Below are 23,448 nucleotides of genomic sequence, written 5' to 3'. Positions count from 1 at the left end.
ATATTATCTTAACAACGATTGATTGATAGTTATTATGGATAATTTTTCTTTATGTTACTCCCGAGATAGAACGTAATTCATTCTTATAATGGTTTGACATATGCCGTCTAGTTTACAACACATAAATTGAGACACGCGAATAATTTTGAAACTTTTAACAAGATATTATTAAGCTTAGGAATTTATTAATATAAATTTATTTTAATTTAATTATCTTGTTCTGTACTGTTAATGATAAAATATCTTACGTCGTTAGTCTGGAATCTTGAACAATATCCCTTATCAGAGATGAAAGGATTTTATTCTCCTATTGCTGTAAGCTAAGATCGATAGGAAATTACTGACTTAATATTAGATATATCCAGAAGAAATAGAGTTTGGCATTATTTATTTTATTTATATTATATCTACAGGGAAGTTTTAATACGTAATTTTTTTTTCAAATTTTTATTTTTACTCAGAAATTTTCTGGATAATTGGAGTGCATTTTTCGAATTTTAGATTTATTCGTTCTCACTCTCGTCCGTCTGTCCTTCATAGAGACGTCCCGATACTGCCGATACATTCCATTTACAGTAGTACCCACAGAGCCCATTAGATCTGGAGCTTCTTTTATGTACCTAAGACATCATACGAATGCAAACTGAAGTACTGACTAACGCGATAACTTCTGAATCAGATAGCCGTGATTCAATTCCCTGGAGTAAGTAACAAAATATTAATTGCTACTCTGGGGCTTACTCATCATTCATTGTAATGAATACAGTAGTAAAAACAGACTGAACAACGACATCCGGAGGCTCTGATTAACTATATACGAACTTAAAATGTGATTAAAAATTGCAGCCCGACATTGTGACAATGAAGCAATAATATAAATTCGATATTTTATATGTATTTTACATTACAGTATTTCTATTATTTAATGTGTGTTCTTGATATTTAAAATCAAGAGTTTGATCAAATATTAAGTACAGTTTTAACAACAAGAATTAACTCTTTATTAAGAATTGTTTACAAAAATAACCAATAATAACGATTCTATTATTAAACAGTCCCCTTTTTTAGGACAACCCCTTAAAGCTGGACTGTTTAATGAAGAATTTTTGCCAATTTTGTTTATTATAGAAGGCAATCATGCAATTTACTTTCCTGTGAAACAACAAGCTTGTTAAGAAATCGATTGTCGTTAATTGCTCTATTGTTAAGGAATTGTAATCCTATATCTTAAGCTGATATTGTGTAATTAGTATTTATTTTTTTAAATTAATAATAAAAATATTTGTAAACTTTAATTGAATAATTAAAAGAAAATTTTAATATTCCGATACTGTATCATATAAACAGAAGCCAAAAAATTACGTAGACATTATATACATGATCAAATAGAGGAGGTCAACTCGGACACAGAGAAACTCTAAAAATTTAGTATTTTATATACAAAAAGATACAAAATTAAAGTTTATTTTAATAAATGATGAAAAATCTCTTTATAAATCTACTTGTTTTATTGATTTTATGGCTATTACAGATGGGTGGATCTGCATTAGTGAGTGGTTCGGGCCTTTCTTCCTTCTGTTTCAGGCTTATTTATAAATAAATAAAGGAGACTTTATATATATATACTAAATGGATATTATTTGACTGTTAATGTAGATAAATTATTTTAATAATTTTATTTATTCAATTTGTTAAATAATTAAATAAATAATACTGTATTATATCTATCAAATTAATATCATAGTTGCCTCTTTAAATTCTATATTTAGATTTATAACGTATCGTTAAGAGCAGTTGTAAGTAAACTGAAGAAATACTAAAAATATCCTTTTTGATGTGAATAAAATTTTTGTATTCAGAAATAAATCTTCGTCTTTTATATGTTAAGTTGGATTTAGTTGGATATATTCTCTGCTATGCTGTAAAAAGTATAATTTTCTATACAAAAATTCTAGAATTATAACGTTTATAATATAGAAAAATATTTAATGTTACACTATCGTTTATAGCAGCTGTTTTTAGCCTTTTTTTTTCCACTCGTGTACTACCTGAGAGTTCTGTGAATAGACAAATAGAACTAATGGATCCTTCTTGTACTGTACGTGTACTACTGGTTGAGAACTGCTGGTTTATAATATTGAAAGAAAGTATTGATACCTACTTATCAATACTTACTTCCAATAATTTCATTTCTTTTAAGTAGGTTAATGATCTCAGGTATATTTTATCCATAAAAATCTAAAATATTGACTACATAAATCTAAAAAATTAGAAAATTTATAACGAAATAATTATATTTTGTTATTTCTCGTGAAAAATTGTGTTTATATTACTTTCTAAAAGAATTATTTCGATTTTTATCATAAACTTTCGATTTAAAACCGTGTAGACGTAAAGCACTTTAAAAATATATTAAATTGAATAAAAATATCGAAATAATTTTAACCTGTAAGGATTATAGAAATTCTCTTTAAAAATATAAACTAATTCAAAATACAGTAGAGCGTCGATAAGTGGAACCAATTGGGGACTGGGGTCCTTCCAGTTAATGATTTGTTCCAGTTTCCGGCTTTGTACGAAAAAATACATTAACCTGTCCGATGTTCAAATTTTTCTCCGTTGCGTATCGCTTCCTGTTGAATTTTTCTCCGTTGCGTGTCGCTTCGTGTTGAATTTTCGTCGATTTTAAGCCTAACGAAAATTTTTATAATAATCATCGAGGCTATCGTATCGTTAAAAATTATTTCTGCATTTTGTACAAACAAAATAAATATATTGAAAGAATATAAAAAAACATGAAAATTATACTTTAGAAGTAAATTTAGTATCAAAAACATTCGATTCAGCACGACACAGTCCGACTGAAAATCGTTCCACTTTCCGGCCATTCCACTTACCGACGTTCCACTTATCGGCGCTCTACTGTAATCTAAATCGATGTGACTATTACATTGATTTTAACGTATTTACAATATTAATTTTTAATAAATTAATAATTTTATTTATTAAATTTCATATTTCATAAGCATAAAAACCGGTTAATGTGAGCCTAGGTATACAAAATGACGGCGCTTCCGGTAACCTCGATGGCAAGTGTTTTTAGAAAAGAAATGTAGATGGCGCTGATAGTAATGAAGTTGTTATTATAATTACTTAAAAACTCCCGGAAGAATAGAAAAATTTTAATTAATATTCTCATTAATTACAACGATTTCGTACATAGATTTTACTATGATTTATTTTTTTATTTTTTATTTTTAATTAACTCGTATCTCTGACAATGTAAACCACGAGTATCAGAGTTTATAGAGACAGATGAGTAATATTTTATCTTATTAATTGACTTGAGCCAACATAATGCACAATTTATTGACGTCAGAATTTCGAAGTAAGAGAAAAATTCTATTTAACTTTGATAAATTATAAAATTAAACTTAATACGAGTTTCATAATGAAGCTATAATTAGTGAGAGTTGTTATAGAGTAGTAAACAAATCTTACAGATAAGCGTAATGCTGATAAATTATACATTTACTCGATATACATAGGCCTACATTAAATATTTAAACAAAATATCTTGAGTAACTAAATAAATCGAAACATAATGATACATATTTTATTTTTTTAGCTTATAAAAAAAATCTAATAATTCTAATTAACCGTTTTATATGCCGGGCTGCGATTTTTAATCATATCTTTAATTTATTTAATTTAAAATATATGCTCTCCATCTCAAAATAGTAGTGTCTTGCCCCTCTACATCATACTTTTCCTTTAACAATAGAGTCGTGCCGGTCACTTTTCGGGGGGGATTTTTGAATTGAAATCACGTGTCTTTCGGTCCATTCCAGAAGTTTGTATATAGTTAATCGCGGCCTTCTGCCCTTAAGGTTTCTATATCTGGTCTCGGCTTTCATCTATCTAACTCCGTTCTCGAGAGTAAGGAAAGACGGACGGACGGACGACAGTTGGAATTTATAGGTCTACAATTATTTATTGCAGCCAAATTAAAGCTAAAATGATATAGTAAGGTAGTTTTCAATTGTTATAAAGTAGTATTTCCGAACCAATAAGTCGCAAAATCTACTTCTCGATAAGTCTTGGGGATCAACAATAAGAAACAAATTAGTAAACATACACATAAAGAATACAAAGCTGCATAGATCCTTATTGCTTTTATAGGTCAAATAGATATGAAGATATGATTGAGGTCATTCGTATAGCCTATCACAGCTGTATCATATAAATGCAGATTGAGCGCTGATGGAATTCAAATAAGACAATATAAATAGTTTTTTCCCTGTAAAATATGTCACATTTTATTAAAAATTAGTTGAAAAAAAAAAATGTTTTTTAAAATTTGTAATGTTCCGTAACAAGAAAAGTGTACACACTTAGAACAGGTATTTTCTTGTAGACAACCGCCGATGCCGAAGCTTTTTATCTTCCATTTTTTAAGTTACTTTTCTATTTGTGAGATTGTTATTGAAAAAATAAATAAATAAATTTAAAGAAACGCGACGTCGTTTTCTGTTTTCTAGAAATATACACTTGTACGAACATTTCTCAACTCAGAAACAATTGAATAATGTATCCGAATATTAATATTTGATTGAATTTATTCATAACTCGAATTTTATTCTACATTAATCTTTAATCAATGTAGAATAAAAGAAACAGAACAGTGTAGTATTGGTTGGTTTATTTATTTATTAAATTCGAAACACTAGCGTATTAACACTTTAATCGACCATAATTTCTCTCGTTAAAGATGAGTTTGACCCGTAATGGGGTTAGTTAGCAAGGATTAAGGATCGCGAACTTTCCTACATGATAAATTATGAATCCGAAATATTTATATTCATTTAGCTATGCCAATTTAAACGTATGTCGTTAATTAAATTTATCATTTATAAGTATTCCGTTATAATAACGAGGTTGAGGCCGAAGTTTTAAATGTGAAAACGTATACGTCGGACGTTCGACGCCGCTTTCCTGTAAGCCTAGAAGTTTGACAATGGCGTTTGGAAAGTCAGTGGAATCATGCTCGACGATCCAAACGTCATTGTCAAACTTCTAGGCTTACAGGAAAGCGGCTTCGAACGTCCGACGTATACGTTTTCGCGTTTAAAACTTCGGCCTCAACCTCGCTATTATCTATATCTTAAACAATGCACATTAAACTTAATTTTTAATGAATATATAGTTTGAATTAGAAAGAATATCGCAATCGACATGTATGAAATAATTAAAATCAGGATTAAATTGTAAAAAATTCATTAAAAAATATTTGAAATTTTTAACAAAAAAAGTTTCAAATAGTAATGAATAAATATAGTGTACTAATATTTTTTTAAACATAATAAAATATTGTATTATTATTTAATAATACTTAAAATGTCCGTTTTGGCGCCGCAGTTCCTTTTCGTAAATATGGCGGCCTCTATTTATCACGGGTAACGTGTTGTTAGTTAATTCATACTTTTTCGCTTCAATATTTAATTATCTCTACTCAATTAGCTAATATAAACCGTTTTTTTATGATTTATTTGTTTACATTCGCTCATTAAAAGAGATAAAGATGTTCTGATTTATTAATGTTAGAAGAATTAAATTTTCATAGTTTATTTTAATTAGTATCTATATTAATTTTATATAATAAATAATAAGAACAATGTGCGGTAATACATATTTTTTCATAGCGTTTATTATTATTGTTTTATGTAAATATATATGCTATTCAGTTAATGTTACCCTTGGTGCCAAGATGGCGGCTCGTCTCTGATTCCAGCAAGAAAACAGTGGGACGTGGAGTGGGTCTTTTTAACGTGTGAAATTTTGTTATATCGTTATAAATCGTGGAGTGTGGCTATTTTTATTATTTTATTGCGTATATAATTTATTTTTACTATGTTTTTATGTCGTTACTTTACGCTTTATCTGTAATCGTTGATGCAAATTAGTTGATTCGACGTCATGACTCGCTCGTGCGATTATGCAAAGTAGATGTGCAAGTTGCTCGTGGTGCTCATTTGTGTGTTTCATTATCACGTTCGTTACAAAGTTCTGAAAATGGAATATACTTTTTGGGACTTACCGAACGACGAACGTGGAGCTATAAGTGTGTTTCGGAAAAATGGAATTTTACATTCCGAACGTTTTTGCAATAATAATCATCCAATGAGTTTGTATTTTTGTGAAACAGAAGGTCCGAAATCAGTGCTGTCTTTAGGGCAGGGCCCCTAATCCGAAAGTATTAAAATAAAAAATAGGTTAATTGAAGTTTGATAACTCAATCATTAATATATTAACTTAATTTTTAAAGTAATTTTTGTTATTCTTAGAATAAGAAAACTTAAAAAATTTTTGATACTTATTCACTACACCTCGGCCAAAAATGGTACTTTCTTCCTGAGGAAAGAAAATTCCACTTCCTGGCCAAGGGAAGTGAAAAATTGTATATACTCCACAGGAGGAAACAAATAGGGCATCCCTAAGTCTGTGATATACTATTGTCTCTGTTTCCTTAGGGAGGTCCCATCTTGGTCCTTGCCCAGGGCCCCTTACATTCTAAAGACGGCACTGTCTGAAATGGAGACGCCACGTCGGGACGTGCCGACAGAAAAAGGGAATTCGGACAGATAACTGGTTTTTTGGTTCCCGCATATCCTTCCTTGATGCTTTGCGTTTTATATATATATTTGGTTGCTGGAACTTTCTTCATTGGAATTTTGTAAAATGCAAGTAGGACTTGATTTTTCTACAACCATTGGTTGGAACAGTTACACAAGGGAGGTCTGCACCCATTCTGTAATGAGTCGTCGTGACGGGAAGATAGGCGGTGTCGACAAGATTGTTGAAATCGACGAAACGATGTACAGTATTCACAAAGGAAGTACAATGTCGGTCGTCTTTTACCCCAACGATGGGTGTTTGGTGGACTATGTCGAGAGACAAAGGAATGTTTCCTTGTTCCAGGTGCCAAATTGTTCGGCAGAAACGTTATTGAAGGAAGTGGAAAATCATGTACGTGAAGGAACGACCATTTTTTCGGATTGTTGGAATGGGTACAGTACCAAAGATTTACAAGAAGCAGGATATTTTCACTATCGAGTGAATCACAAATTTAACTACGTCGATGCGGATACTGGATGTCAAACGCAGAACATAGAGGTTATGGGGAAATTGTAAATGGAGGAACAAGGTACAACGAGGTACTTCTCATCATCGTCTCAACTCCTATCTGATCGAGTTTATGTGGAGAACTGTAAAAATGAAGCATTTTCATCGATTTTACGAGACATTGCAAATTTCATGTCTCCGAAATAATAAACTACAAGTGTAAGAAGTAAGCAGTTTTGGAAATTTGTTAAATATTAAAGCTCACCTTTTGTAAATCGTTAATTTATTGTTTGATTTAACAATTGTTTTAAATTTGAAAAATAAAAATTGCATTATTCAGAAAAATCGCAATTTCCAACTGGCGTCCTCTTAGCCCAGTGTTTTTCAACCTTTTTCATTGAGTGGCACCCCTGATTGAAAAATAAAAAATCGTGACACCCTTGACCAGCAGTGGATCTAGAATCTGAATAGTGGGGGCTAATGGGCCAGATGAATTTTTTGCAAAAACGAATATGCGCAACGCTGGGGTGGGGTCCAAGGGGGAGACTCCCTCCCCGGGGAAGAAAACTTTTAAAAATTGACAGTTTGAAGTAGCATTTTAATGCAAAAAAGCATTTCTACATGTTCAAAATCAAAATTTAAGTCCATTGAATTTTGTTGACATACCTACATGTAAAATAATAGTTTTGCTATTGTTTTTTAAATTTAGTTTTATTATCAAATATATCAGATTACACAAAGATGCGTAAATACTTACGTAATAACAATTTTAATTAATGCGAGATCTGAGCTTGATGTGATGCACAAATTTTTTTAATTCTGGGTGGAATATTGAAGAGAGACACACTGTCTAAAAAATTGTTTATTTGTCATTTGTGATTGAAACCAGTGCCGGATTAAGCCTCTAGCGGGCGCTAGACAAAATTTAAATTGGGGCCCCATTTAAATAAGTTGCATCTAAATAAATCTTATATAAAGTGACATTAGCGTAGCTAGTATGGGTGACACCTGGTGCGGACATCGTGGGGTCACCCATAACTTTTTAACTCTTTTATAAAACACTATTGAATTGTAATATCTTTGCACTCAAGCAACTTGAACGCTATATCGAATATGCGATGTCGCGACGTATAGGTGTAGATTTAGAAAATAAATCATAACCATCCATACATCAGTACTACCACGAGACACGGCTGTAGGAATATTTGTAGATGGTGCGAGATTGTTAAATACAACCTTTTCTGTCCTTTCGAATTCGAAACAGAGCAGTCTTCTGCACTGAAGCCGGGCCCCTCCGGATTACGGGCCCTAGACATTTGCCTACTTTGCCTATTCGATAATCCGGCCCTGATTGAAACCACACATTTTTCAAAGTACAATGCAACGCTTTTTAAAGTATATATGTTACCGGCCAAACCTGATTTCAGGCCAAACTAGTTTGTCCTAGGCCGAACTGATTTATGTACTATAAATAGGTGCCAGTGTAAAAAAAAATGATTTTGTGTAATTCGAAATGCCACCACAGTACATCCTGTAAAAATAAATAAAAGATAAAATATTTTATATGTTATGCTAAGAAGCACAAATAAGTTCATTTTTAATTTTAGTTTGAATCTAAAAGTTATTTTTATTATTTCGTTTGAATTTTTGAAAATATTTTCGAAAGTTAATTACCCTTAAAAGGGCATGGCTTAATAAAAAAAATACAAACTGATAAGTACTAATTAGCTTATTTTTATTTTATAGTTATGTACAAGTGTTGTGTCACTTCTAATCAATACCGTTTTTGGTTAATGTTACCCTAGGTATCGAACGTGGCGGCTCGTCTCCGATTCCAGCAATCTGAAGACAGGGAACAGTGGGGATGCACATTCTAATCTAACCTAACCTATTCTAATAATTATGGTAATTTATTAGAATAGGTTAGGTTAGATTAGAATGTGCATCCCCACTGTTCCCTGTCTTCAGATTGCTGGAATCGGAGACGAGCCACCACCTTCGATACCTAGGGTAACATTAACCCCGTTTTTTATAATTCAATACTATGTTTGAATAAATATTGTTCATCTAATTGATTGCCTTTTAATTTTATTTTAACTATTAATATACTTGAATAATAATTCTAAATCAGTTCGGCCTAGGACAAACTAGTTTGGCCTGAAATCGGGTTTGGCCGGTAACATATACAAGACACAAGTGACCACGTTGTTCTCTGTTGGTTGGCCTGGTACTGGGACTGGGAATGTGAAGGCCAAGCAATGTGGTTTGGGCGAACTCGTGATATGTCGTGCGTACACGTAGCGTAGAACATTACATTAACATGCGATTAGTCATTGTTTCTTTGCTTACTAGATATCTCGTAACAAAATAGAACTGACAATGAGTTATCCTGAACTACACTTGAATAAATTTCCAAGAAAATGTCTAAATGCCCTAAACTTTGCGACACCCCAATCGTGGCGCCCCGGTTGAAAAACACTGTCTTAACCCATAAGTACCATTGATTTCTTATATGATGTGATTAAAAAGTGTGAGGTTTTGATCACCTTGATTCAATATTCTGTTTGTATTAATTTTCTTTTAAAATACTCATTAGTAAACTAAAATATTTGATAAAACTTTTATATTTAAGATGTTTTACTATTTACTTTATGCTGCAGAAAGAAGCTGCTTGCATTAAATTTAAATTGTTAATTTTACCTCTCAAACAAAGTCTTATATTGCAAAAATAAATTACTTTTAAAATGTTTCGAATTAAATAATTCGCAAAACAATTTAACAGCTGAGTCGAGATCTGCCATTTTAAAATTGCAGCGCTGCTCTGTGTGCATTGTTAAGTTAATTAAAACACCTTCAGCAATGATTACAGCAAAAGCAGCAGCACTGAATTTAATTGTACCATTGGCTTTGTTCAAACTGAAATGATACAGTGTAATCTGAAGGTTTACAAATAATCTGTTTTTCATTTGAAATTTTGCAAGCTGATTAAACAGTTTCTTGTCTACCAAAAATTTTCATTTCTCAATCAACTCCTTTTTTGATTACTATTATTAATATTAGTATTTTATTTTTTCATTGCCATTAACTTCATTAATTATGCTTGTGCTTGCACTTTTGCCCACCCTCATCACATCAACACGATGCAGATTCATCCTCATTCAAAAAATGCACACATTATAACATTGGATAGTTTGTATGCATTTTTTCACATCCTACAATGACTTACCATAAGCTCCTATAACTACCTGGATATAGTTAGACACAGTTTAAAAGCTTTTAAAAAGCCCACTTGCATTGGCATAGCCAGGATTTTGTTATGGGAGGGTCCTAGTAGAGGCTGTAATTTTCTGGGAGGGGCACCAGGTGCCCCTCCCCAGAAAATTGAACATGAAGGGGCATGGGTGGGGGTGCCCAGCCCCATGCCCCTTCCTGGCTATGCCCATGCCCACTTGCTAATTCATTAATCATTTCAACTTTTTAAGCTGAAGATTAAGTATTGAACATATGACTAATCTTCTCAATGATTCTGTACAGATCTCTATGTAATTTCTCCCATTAATCTGCCAGGACAGAGGTATGGAGATGAAATTCTGGATCAGTTTTTGAGACTATGCAGAGCATAGGAATGTAGTTCATTCTACAGGATGATAATGTCTGTTCCAACAGAACAGTATCTTAAGGTAAATACCATAACATGGATGAAGTGGTCAGTATGTTCTCCCAATCTCAGTCCTATAGACCAGTGGTGTGCAAACTATATTCATTTCCGACCCCCCATTTTGAGTAAAATTTTGTCGCGACCCCTGGATAGACAGTAGCTGTTTCTTTAATCATCAATGTAGGTAAAGTGAAATTCTTTTTGGGATATGCACTTATATTTCTGCCTTATAAGAGACAAAACTAGTCTTCTGGAGCCAGAGGCAATTCTGGTCACTTGTAACAATCTCATCATTACTGTTGACATCATGATTGTATTAAGTTGATTATGCATGTTTGGGTTATCTATGTACTGTACATAGCACAGTATAGAATTTTAATCAATAAAATTGTAAAATTTTCAAAAATTCAGCATACAAAGTTATAGATCAAGTGATAAGGAAAGAACAAGGTTCAAACAAAGCACATAGTTTTGACAAGGCTATGCTTTGTTTTTAATGTTTTACAGATTGTAATGTCAAATGTTTTGGGTAATGTCTCTTAACAAATAGAAATTTTAATAATGTAAGTTAGAAAAGCATGCATACTTATAGAAATTAGATGATAATATCTCAAAAATTACTTAGAAATTGGCTAGAAGTAACAGATAAGATTACCAGCATGTTCAATGATTGAATAATTGTTGTAAAATCATTTTTAAAAAGATGAAGTCAATGGCATTTCCAAATTAAATGTAAAGTGACCTCCTTAAAAAAAAGATCAAAATGTTATCTCTATCTAGAAATACTCTTTTCCAAGATAATGTTCTGTAATACAATTGTATAGTGTGAGTAGAATCTAGTCGTCCATATTGCATATAAGAAAATCGAAGTTTACAGAGGTGGAGAGAGTGGTTGAAAGTTGACAATCTGCTTGTCTCTGGAAGACGAGAGAATCTTCAAGAGAAAAAGTTGTCCAGAATTACATTTTGGAAGAAGAGATGATCTCTCAAGACATAATCAAATGTTTAGCTAATCAGTGACTGGCTTGGGACATAGATACTGTCTCTCAAAGATGAGAATGACCAAAATATTGTCCTGTGTTTGGGATACTCCAAGGAGACTTGTGTGGTGATTCGTGGCAAGGTGTAATATGTTCCACGAACGGACCGATACAAAATAAACTAATTGGATTTTGCTTTTTACAAGATATGACTTATTTTTGCCAGAAAAGAACAAAACAGGTTCTTTGCGGATCCCAACTTTACAAAGTAAAACGTTGTACAGGCATTCTGTCTCTTAGTATACAACAAAGGACACGTTCGAAACGGAACTAAACAAAGTCCGATGCAAGCAGACCTTAAAACTAAGCTTATCCTACTTATAACTATAAGAGAAGAAAAAGTGAAATTAGGTGTAGGTAGAAATAGGAGAAGAGTGAAAATACCTGGGAGTTTCTTTTCTTTGTATCTCTGCTTTGATGGGACACCGCTTTTAAGTCCTTCTTGATTATTATGAACTTTCCGTTCCCTCTGTGAATTTCTCGTTCTTCCATAGTTCTCTTTAGCTCTCTGTACGGTAGCCTCGAAAATTCCCCTCCTTTCTTAGGCCTAACCTTTTCGGTTCGTAGTCTTTGTTACTTTTCTTTCTGTTGCTAACCTATGCACCCCATTTGAGCTCAATCCTTTGTCCACCTTCTCTCTCTGCCGTCCAGTCCAAAAGTGACTCACCGGCTCCCTCCAAAGCCCTCGGGGTCTTGCTCTTCTATTGTTTTCGTTGTTTACTTCTTCGAAACGGTAATCCCACCCAGAGGGTATAAGAAGTGGAAAGGAAAGTTTTAGAGGATAGATAAGACAGAGACAAAGAATTACTAAAACTAACTTATATTACATATAAAAAATATAACTACGTGAATAATATGGCTGACGGCCACACTTGCTTTATTCCTTAAACCTCTGCTCAGAACCTCCAAGGACTCTAAATGGCTTTATAATAAGAATTGCATAATATTCTGGTTGCTTTAACCAATTGCCTCATTAACAGTATCAGTGACTTGTATTGCTGTTAACAGTGATCGTATGCCAAATTAAAGTAAATTTCATATTCCACATTGGGGTCCTTTTTCTCACATGTAGACATCATCACCTATTTTTGTACTTATGGTTAACTAAATTACATTAAACTTGGCATTTCAATAGCTTATTCCTATACTTTCTACCACATTTCATACACACATAAAGGCCTAATTATAATTTTAGAAATGATTATTGTTTGTTCTTTTTATATTTCAAGGCAACATATAATAATTATATTGTATAATTATTTTTATCTTTAATTAATCAGTCTACACCAGTGCTTCTCAAGAGATGAAAATGGGTTTCTTGGGGTAAAAATTATTTTCAGACATGAAAAAATTTTAGGAATCTCATCAGACAGGAATATAAGAAACATTATCAGATGAAATATACTAGCTATATTGTATAATATAACAAAAAATGAATAAATAATATGAAATATGTTATTTTACAGTTTGTTAGGGATGGTTAGAAAAACATTGACTAAAAATTCTTTAGAGGTAATTTCTAAAGAAAAGCTGAGAAACTGTAGTGCTACACTACTATGGGTTGTATAAATTTTGTATTTTTATTTATTTATATAAGTGTGTTTCCATTATTTTGTGTCGGGTTTTAACGGAATTTTGTGTTGTTTGTCCTTTTTGTGTCTTGGTGTCACCTTTTGTGTAGTGAATCAATTGGAACCCACTGATTGGTCAGGAAGGGTATCACATGCTGAAACTGTACTTCCAGGTGGTGGGTGTTATAAGTTAAGGTGTTTTCACCTGCAGAACACTTTTTTTTTTTCCTGCTTCCTTCTGGACTGTTAAGGGAGAGTTTAACTTCGAACCGTGGAGAGAAATGTTCATTGAGATCATCATTAACAAAGGAACGTTTCAGCAAGACTGAGTCAATCCATGTTCATCTTCATGAAATTGTTGGGTATCAGCAAAGATTGTGCACATCATGCTTGAGAAGATCCTGAGGACATTAGTGAGACTTATTTTTAATTAATAGAAATTACTAGACACATGTTTTAATGCACTTGTAATCAGCCGACTACAGTGACATCAATTAGAATGATCATTCATGTAAAGTTGTGTGAAGGAAGGCAAGAGCGTGTGTATATGTAACTGTGTAAATTTGTAATTCATTAGAACATAAATTCGTCTTGTTGTGCAGAAGTATTTTTTTGTTGTTCCCCTTGGTATTCGTGATCATAATACTCAGTCCCTACAATGTATGTATCAAAGCCAACTACATCTTACTGTTGCTAGATTAAACAAATTTTGCTTTGTTTTATTGGTCTGGTCAGTTATTAAGTCCTTGTCTTATTACCCTATCAACATACTCTGTATACCCCGATATATCAGAGTTACTACAAAACACTGATCTGCTATCATTGATAATGAAATAAAGTTCATCAAATTGTCTGTGACATAATTTAACATGTCAACAGCTTGCAATTGTAATGAATGTTGAATCCCTCATTGATTGATATGATGAGTTCAGGGATGTTTTGTTGAAATCATTTTCTCATTACTGATTTAGATCTTGAGCTTTGGAATGCATTCAAGTTGATGAGATTTAACAAACAAACCCAAAGAAGCTAGGATGATGGAAATAAAGGCAAATAACTTGAATTACTATAAATGTTGTTGTATAGCTCTTAAAATATATATGTATATAAGATACTGTTTAATTATAGCTATAAATAAATAAATCTCATGTTAACTCACTGAACCAATTTGAAAAAATAAAATGTTTGTAGGCTACATATTAAATGATGATGAAACAAGTAATATAAAAAGAAATTTTTTAAAGTAAATTCCTACTTAGGTCAACAAAGAAAAATTTTATTTTAGTTACTTTTTATTAAATAATTACAATTAATATAAATATGTATATACATAAATATGTTATATAAGAGAAATTTTTGTCCGTCTCCTGTCGTTGTTGGCCCGAAAAGTGAATGAGTAGTTCAAAGTTCGCTTTTTTCTCCTCGCGCCCTCTATCGGTCCGAATCGGCATATTGCTGACAGGCGCCACAGTTTAAATTTAATTAATTAATGAATTAATATTTGAAAAAACTGTATTAACATCAAGTGTCATCCACTACAAGTTTAAAAAAATGTATTTGAACCTGAGTGGATGAATAGAAAGTATTTTATTAACGATTGAAAATTTGAATGAACAAGATATAGGGAGAGTGTGAACTAATAGTAGGAATTTAAAAAAGATATTTTAAAACTCTTTTTTGCATTATCATTCCCAATGTAGAAAGGATAACACACAATTGTTATCAGTTATCATTATCAGTCTTAAACATTGCTTTAAAATTTAATATTGTAATTGTTATTTGCATGCAGTATGATAATTTAAATTTTTGGCATTTCTTTCTTCAGTTATATGTGAGCTATTGTTAAAGATAGCACAGCGAAAATAAAAAAGAGCAGCATTGGATGAATTACTATTTCCTAATAATAATTAATATAATTATTAAATATTGAAGTTACACATTACAACTCAGTAACAACTTTCTCATATGCACCATGAGCCAGTTTCTGAATTTATTCTTCATAATGTTTATTTTTTGAAAAAATTGTTAATAGATATACTCCTGTAAAAACTTCCCGTCTGTTGTTAATAGTTTTGGTACAGGTAATTTGTCACTACATAAATAGCTTTTAGAGAGCCCAAAAACTATTAGTTTTTTTAGTGTTAAAATAATACAAAACACTACCAAAAATTAATTATTTACATATTTTAAAGTCATTAACAATTCCTAAATATAAAAAAAAAACAAATAAACTATAATGTATTATTTTAACTTATTTGAAAGTCTCTAATAGCATTATTTTTAATATGTACAGGAGGGTCTAATGATGTGTTCACTTGTTTATAATCGATCAGCGCCGCCGTAACTTATCCGTTACAATTCCCAGACACGCACCTGTTATCAAAGAGTTTACCGTTACGATTTGACCGTTACGAGATTGACGGTTGCGATTTGCGCTGATCGATTATAAACAAGTGAACACATCATTAGACCTTCCTGTATCTAGCAACATGTTGCCTAACTTTCCTTATTGTTATCAGATTTTATTTTTAAAATAACTGTTACAATTTTATTTATTAAATAATAATATATGTGGTGTAATCTGTTATGAGATTTTTTCCTATAAAAAGATATTTTGCCATTTTATAATAATTAGTAATATAAAAAGTTTAATTTTGAGGGTAGGGATGAGTTTTATAAAAAAAAAATGTAAGTGCTAATAATGAGTAAAATCTTTGGTAAATCCAATCCCTCTTGAGATATGATACATGATGCATCTTCATCTCCTTACCCCCTTGACCTTAAACCACGAAAATTTATTAGCATCAATGCCTCTTATACACATGCTACCATGCCAAATTTCATTTTATAATTATTACCCCATCCTGAGATATTAAACAAAATAGATGCCAACACATATACACATCCATGGAATTTTTTTTACATTTTTTGAGTTCAGGGAGTCTCAAATAATGGAGATTTGCAAAATACTCAGAGGATCAAATTTGACATGATTCCAACACTTCCTTTGTTAATAAAAGTATACATAACAGCTGGAAAGTAAAATGGATTTTTCATGTCTTTTTTTACCTTTAATATATGTAGTATATGCATGTATTCTAGTTTATTCTGAGCTTATAGAATTTGAAAAGAGTATTAGTTTAAAATTTACTATAGAGTTCCTCGTCATAGAATTTTTCCAGAGGTTCCACAGAGAAATTCAACAGGCAGCACTTAATCTATGGACCGTGCATTACTCATTATTAGTTTGTGCTGTTATTTAGATATAGAAGTAATTAATTAATTATTAATCATGAAATTATACTTTCTTCATATATGAAACATAATAAAGTATCAATTCAATAGATTTCGTAACAAAATTTTTATTTTACAGCTGGGGTGTAGCAAGTCCAAAATTGGGGTCGTGTTTTTGACCCAAAGGTTACAAGAGAAAAATACTTCAGAATCCAATTCAAGGAAAGGACAGTCCGATGAAGAAACTGAAGAAGTTGCTGAAACAGATAAGATGGCATCAAATTCAGATAGACAACTATCTGTTTCACAAAATGTTCTTAAATCAGAAATTCAACCAGGTAAAAATTTTATTTGAGTTTTAATTATAAAGCATAAAAATAGTTTATTCAAATAGTATCATTTATGATTTTTATTTTAGAAATTTTGGTGTTTCCAAATCTTATTAACAAAGTTTAAAAATTTAATTTAACAATTTAGAAAAGTTGGGCTTTGTAGTTTACTCGAGTAAACTACAAAAATGTAAAATGTCTAATGTCACGATAAGAATAGTTGGGATTTCAAATCCCACTTTTCTTCTGAAATTTTCTAAACTTTTTAATTTCTGATCATTAATCTTAATACAGAATGGTGACATAACCATCTGTCTGTAGGCTAAGTTCGTTATTTTAATTATTCTTATAGTTAATACAGCTTGCAAATAACACAATTGCTTAGCATTAAGTTTATTATAAAAAAAAATAAAAAAATGTTGTATATAATATAGCCAAAGCAACAGCTTGAGATAAGCACTACAGAACTGCAGCACTCCAAAGAATAAAATAAAATCACAAAATAATGTCTCAGTTTTTATTACATTGTAATTATATAAATTATTATACATTATTAAAATTAAGGTTTTTATCAAAATGAATGCTGATTGAAATGGTACGCAAAACAAAGATGATTCTATTAGGATGGTAGTGTGCTGTACGCCTTCCTGAAATAGCACTGTTAAACAGTGCAGTACCATCTTGAAAGGTCATCTTTAACACCTCTAATTTGGAAAACAGTCCTATTCATTTAGCCACCATGTCTCATGATTTGATGAAATACTTTAGCAGTGGTGTTGCAAACAGTATGGCTGCATGGCGGGAATTAATTACTGGGTCAGAGCAAAGATGCAGAGTACTCTGTAGTCTGTAAATGGTATTATTAGTGTGACAAAAATTTAAAATTTTGAATTAATTTGAAAAATGAAAAATATTTTACTGAGTGAACTTGAATTATTAAAGATATATATCTTTATCTCTGTCTATATATATTTGTTTAAAATGCTTTTGACTCAGATTGAATAAAAGATAAGCAGCTGATAGAAATTTATGAAATTCAATAATTCAAACAGAAATAAATAATCTAGTGGTCTTAAAGATCAGATGTCACCCTTGAAAAATACATTTAAATGTAAGTAGACTTGCTTTATAGTGATTTTTAGAGAATCTGTTGGAAATGGACTTTGTATTGAATTTTCTAATTTTGATGGGACCATTGTGATTACTTCATACAATTTTTTATCTATGTAAGAAAAATGTTTCAAAACTTAAAAAAATATTCTTTAAAATTAAATTATTTAAAGTAAATTAAAAAATTAAAGATATTACAAAAATGAAAAATCTGACAATCAAATGATAGTGTGACGACCGGCAAAAACCGGCCAGTCCGTTTTAAATTTTATTGTTCAAACCCCTCGGGAGATAGCGATCAAGATTCAAAGGATGTGCAGTCTTCCGCCGGCAAACTCACTTCCCTCCTCCCCGGATCTAACCTCTGAGTCAGGGAGATCGACTCATCATCTACCGTCATCGCAGCGGACGAGACCGGGAGTATAAATAGGGGGGAGATAGCTAAGAACGGGGTCGGTCGCTGAAGGTCCGCACAAGCCACCCGACCCGTAGGATCCGTCCCGAGAAGCGAGAGCTGACGTCCGAAGTAGACGACCTGCCCGGCGACATCGTATCCGACTCGAAAGCCAAGTCGAGACGCCGAAGCCTCAGCCGCCAAGCCTATCCTGCCCACTGTCGCTCCGCCAGGAAAACGCCCGAGTCCGACGAACATCTTCGACCTAAATCGAGCACCGAGAGGTATGAATCCCCTAACAATTGTGAGCTCTCTCTCTCCCGCGATTAGGGACGGGATGCGTAGCGTTTCTGTAGTAGTTCCTATGTTCCAATAAACTGTGTTGTCCTGTTATACGGATATTGCCTTTCTTTATCGACGACCCCACACTCACTCCTCCACTCGACCTGACAAGTAACTGACCGATCCCGACAAGTCGGGATATCGCGCAAAATTAGCCATCCTTGACAGTGGGGTGGGTCTTGCCGACCTATTCGCCGAGAGCAAGGAGGTCCGACTTCCGTCCTACCTCCCGGCGTTTCCCACAAATTGGTTGTCAGGAGTGGGGTGCGATAAAGAAGAAAAAAGGCCATATTCGAATTCGGGACTTAAGGATAAATAGCGATAATGGAACCCAATCCCCAACCCGCGGCAGAGCCTGCTAACCCAGCGAATCCGCCACCGCTCCCAAATCCAGGACCGAACCCTTTTACGTTAGGCGGTCTAGGCGGGATAATCCCGTTGCTGCCTGTATTCTCAGGAGACCCGCAAGGCCCCCGTGTAACGGATTTTTTTGATTCGTTAGCGGATATCATGAAGGTTGCTGCATGGTCGAAAGCGCAAATGCTGGCAGTAGCGAAGTTAAAACTAGCGGGAATAGCCCGGGAATTCGTACGAAAGGATCGGCGAATTAAGGAAGTCGACGATTTCGACGAATTTAAGCGACTTATGCTCCAGCGTTTCGATAGAGTGCCTCTCACTTTTCGATTAAATCGGTTTTATTCCTGCGTGCAAAGACGGGATGAAGATGTCCAAGCGTATGCCGCACGGTTGCAAGCGCTAGCGACGGAGATAGAAATCACCCCGGAACCCGGTGCGGATGCGGCGGAAACCGCTATCATACAGCGTGTGCAAAGAAAAGAGTTGGACGAACGCCTAAAGGTCCAATTCTTGAACGGAATCACGCCGCGGATCCAACAAAGGGTAATGAGTCACGCCCCAAAAACCTTTGACGAGGCCTTAGATGCCGCAATTAACGAGGAAACAATTGAGGAACTCACCGCGCGTTCACGCGGAAACTTGCGGACAATTAACCTGCGATCAACCGAACATCCTCCGTTAGACGATTTAACGCAATTAACAAAGACGCTGGAAGAACTTAAAGGTAGAGTGGACGGGCTCACTCGAGGCATAATTCCACGCGATTATAGAACCCCATACGGGAGACGAGACGATCGAGAAAGTTTTGCGAATCCCACCTATGGCAATCCCAACCGCAGACCCGACCGGCCGAGCGACCAGAATCAACACCAGAACCGATATGATAACAATAACGACATAGGAAATGATAGAAATAGAGTTCGATTCAGATCCCAGTCTCCAGCAGAGGATCGAGATCGCTGGAGAGGCCAAGTGCGAAGTGTCAAAGGTCAACGACGTCGAATTAGACCTAAAAGAAATCCTATAGTTGAGAGGAAACGACGATATACTGATTCCTACAGAACTTTTCCTCCCCCTTATACCGATTCGACAGGAGAAGAGAGCGACACGAAATGGAAAGGCAGGATCGGATTAACGAGAACTTCTTCCAGACCTAAACCTATCATTTTAGTTTACATTAATAATATTCCGGTGAAGATGCAAGTTGATCTCGGAGCTGAAGGCACGCTTATATCAACTAATCTAGCAAACAACTTGAAGGGTAAAGCGCCCGTTAAATTTGGTATCAAAAGGAAGATGGTAGGTTCACAGGGAAATTCTATTCCGACCATAGGCACAGCGGTTCCCATCTTTAAATTAAGGGGACACAAGTTCCCTCAGTTTTGCAGAATCGTTCGAGCAGAGATCACCTCTCCGTGTGACGGCATAATAGGGCGAGACATTCTCGAAACGTTGCGATTGAATCTCGATTTCCATAATAGCCAGGTGATTCTACCGGATGGAAAGGTCGTTCACTTTTGTTCACCTTCCAAACCCGTAAAACGGAAGATAAAAGGATCCAAGAGTCAAGAGAAACGTCCTCCCAAACCAGGTCAAATACGAACGCTCCGAGCGCCTTTCCCCAGGGACGCTATGACACATCGGAAAAAGAAACGCCGAAGAAAGACGGCCCATAGGAAGATTAAGCGACCGAAAATACAGCGGAATGACGCTGACATGACCGTCGATCAATCGGAGGTATCACAAGGAGAAGACACATTAAGGAACACGCCACCACCTAGCGAACTACCCGACCCTTGGGATGAAACTATTCTGGCCTCCGTACTCCCTCCACTACCGAAAGAACCGTCGGAACCAGAAAGCGAAAGCGAGTTAGAGGAATCCGAGCTAGAAAGCGAAATGTGTGAAGCGGAAACGACGGGGAACAAGAAATCATGCCCCCATATGCACTTCGAAGTCGCGGCCCGGTGGAAGACCCACCGTGGATTATGCGTAGACGTAGCCGCATAAATAGACTTTAAATTGCCTATTGAAATTATCGATAACACTATAATCGCATGCTGAGCGTAGAAAAAGGTCGATCGAATTCTAGTAAGCAACTCTTCTATAATATATATCATCATAACCTATCTATTGGAGAACGGACGTTAATGCTAATACCCATATTTTGGGGAAGAAAGAATTTGACTCGGGAGAAGTGCCCTATCAAAGTGACCATATTCTATTCCCCCGACATCTTGTCAAGTCAATCAGCCTTAAATTCAGAGATAGAAGTCATAAAACAAAGAGGGATTAATTCATTTATTACGATACAGTTATTACAATCTCTTCTAAACGGGGCCTTAACCATAAAATATATTCACCAACTCCCGGAAGGTTACGCGATGTTCGAACCTATACATCCGATTTCGCTAGTTAAATATTATCCAGGGTAGTCAATCGCGGCAGCCCTAACTGTCAATTTAAGCATCTTTGCAAGTCGAGACTAAACATCCAGGTATCGCGCTATCCAGGGACAGCCAGTCCTATATGCTAGGGCAACGTCACGACTTAACTACGTGTAAGACCGCTTACTTCCCTTTGTGCTCATTAGACTGCCCCATACAACGAGAGCCGCAGACAAACTGTGAATATTCACTATTTAGTAGCAAGGAACCCAAGGTCAAAGCCAAAGCAAATTTTTGCGATAATTGTTAATCTCATTGAGGGTTCCTTCATAACCCCACTAACCCAAACAATTATCCATATATGTATATTTTTAGCGCTTCTCGTATTCATAGTTTATATCTTTCTAATTCACAATATTAAAGTTTCGTATATTCCTAGGAGTATCGGAAATTGCATTCGATTATAAATTTTTACCTTTAGAAGTTTTGAATATTAGCGTTTAGAGAGAAATGTTTATATTTTGTTATCTAAATACTTAGCTATAATTCTCCGAGAGAGAGTAATATCCCGATTTACGTATGTGTTTACATACCTCTATCCTCTATGCCAATGAACTTTAATCCAAGTACTTTCTATGTTAATACGTTTTGAATATCAAGACAGTAACTTTTTCCAATTCCGCCGGACGAATATAGCCTCCCACAGCTCGATCGTAGATTCAACACTCAACAAGAATAATACCTGCATCCTACTTCGCATCGCCAGACATTACGAACTTCCATGAAACCCATTCGTCGAGCACCGAAGTAATCTGTGACCATCAAAAATCCAACCGAGTAACCTCGTCCAACATATCAACTTCTTACCAAGAACAAAGGAAATCTAACAACCACGTGTTTCCTCAAATTACGAACTTCCACTCTCACACCCAACCCGACCGATCAATCAACTGATTGACAACCGATCAACAAATCAGATCGAACGTACTGTAACCAGTCCACCTAGCCATCGAATTTATCGTATTGTTTTAATATTGGTTCTAATATTGGTTCTTAATAGATACAAGTGTAACGCGTTAATCGATACAATCTTAGTACGCTGCAATCTTATTACGATGTTCAATACAATCTATAATCTATCAGTTAATCTATACAATTGTAACGCGTCTCAAATAACCTAGCTATACTTATTTATAGTAGTATGTATTGACAAATGAGAGAGAGTAACATTCCCTGTACACCCCGATATAAAATTAAAATCAAACTAGTCCCATTTAGGACCAAGTTTGATTTAGAAAGTCCGATGCAATGTGACGACCGGCAAAAACCGGCCAGTCCGTTTTAAATTTTATTGTTCAAACCCCTCGGGAGATAGCGATCAAGATTCAAAGGATGTGCAGTCTTCCGCCGGCAAACTCACTTCCCTCCTCCCCGGATCTAACCTCTGAGTCAGGGAGATCGACTCATCATCTACCGTCATCGCAGCGGACGAGACCGGGAGTATAAATAGGGGGGAGATAGCTAAGAACGGGGTCGGTCGCTGAAGGTCCGCACAAGCCACCCGACCCGTAGGATCCGTCCCGAGAAGCGAGAGCTGACGTCCGAAGTAGACGACCTGCCCGGCGACATCGTATCCGACTCGAAAGCCAAGTCGAGACGCCGAAGCCTCAGCCGCCAAGCCTATCCTGCCGCCCACCTGTCGCTCGCCAGGAAAACGCCCGAGTCCGACGAACATCCTCGACCTAAATCGAGCACCGAGAGGTATGAATCCCCTAACAATTGTGAGCTCTCTCTCTCCCGCGATTAGGGACGGGATGCGTAGCGTTTCTGTAGTAGTTCCTATGTTCCAATAAACTGTGTTGTCCTGTTATACGGATATTGCCTTTCTTTATCGACGACCCCAC

General features: G+C 34.6%; 1 protein-coding gene across 3 annotated transcripts in view; it reads left to right on the top strand.

Moving 5' to 3' along the window:
• LOC136975011 (cytochrome b5 reductase 4) overlaps positions 1-23,448 on the top strand; it is a 68,781-nt gene that overhangs the window by 14,052 nt on the left and 31,281 nt on the right. For 2 of the 3 annotated variants that reach the window (XM_067269999.1, XM_067270001.1), the window contains exon 2: positions 16,765-16,963. In XM_067269999.1, the coding sequence (XP_067126100.1) occupies positions 16,897-16,963 (67 nt within the window). In that variant the 5' untranslated portion in view covers positions 16,765-16,896. Of the gene's footprint in view, positions 1-5,405; positions 5,457-16,764; positions 16,964-23,448 lie in introns of those variants that run through there. The other variant, XM_067270000.1, reaches the window with a different exon arrangement.

Source organism: Centruroides vittatus, unplaced genomic scaffold, assembly GCF_030686945.1.
Source record: "Centruroides vittatus isolate TY-2023 unplaced genomic scaffold, ASM3068694v2 contig_361, whole genome shotgun sequence".
NCBI classification, from domain to species: domain Eukaryota; kingdom Metazoa; phylum Arthropoda; class Arachnida; order Scorpiones; family Buthidae; genus Centruroides; species Centruroides vittatus.
This window is presented reverse-complemented; position numbering and strand designations above follow the sequence as displayed.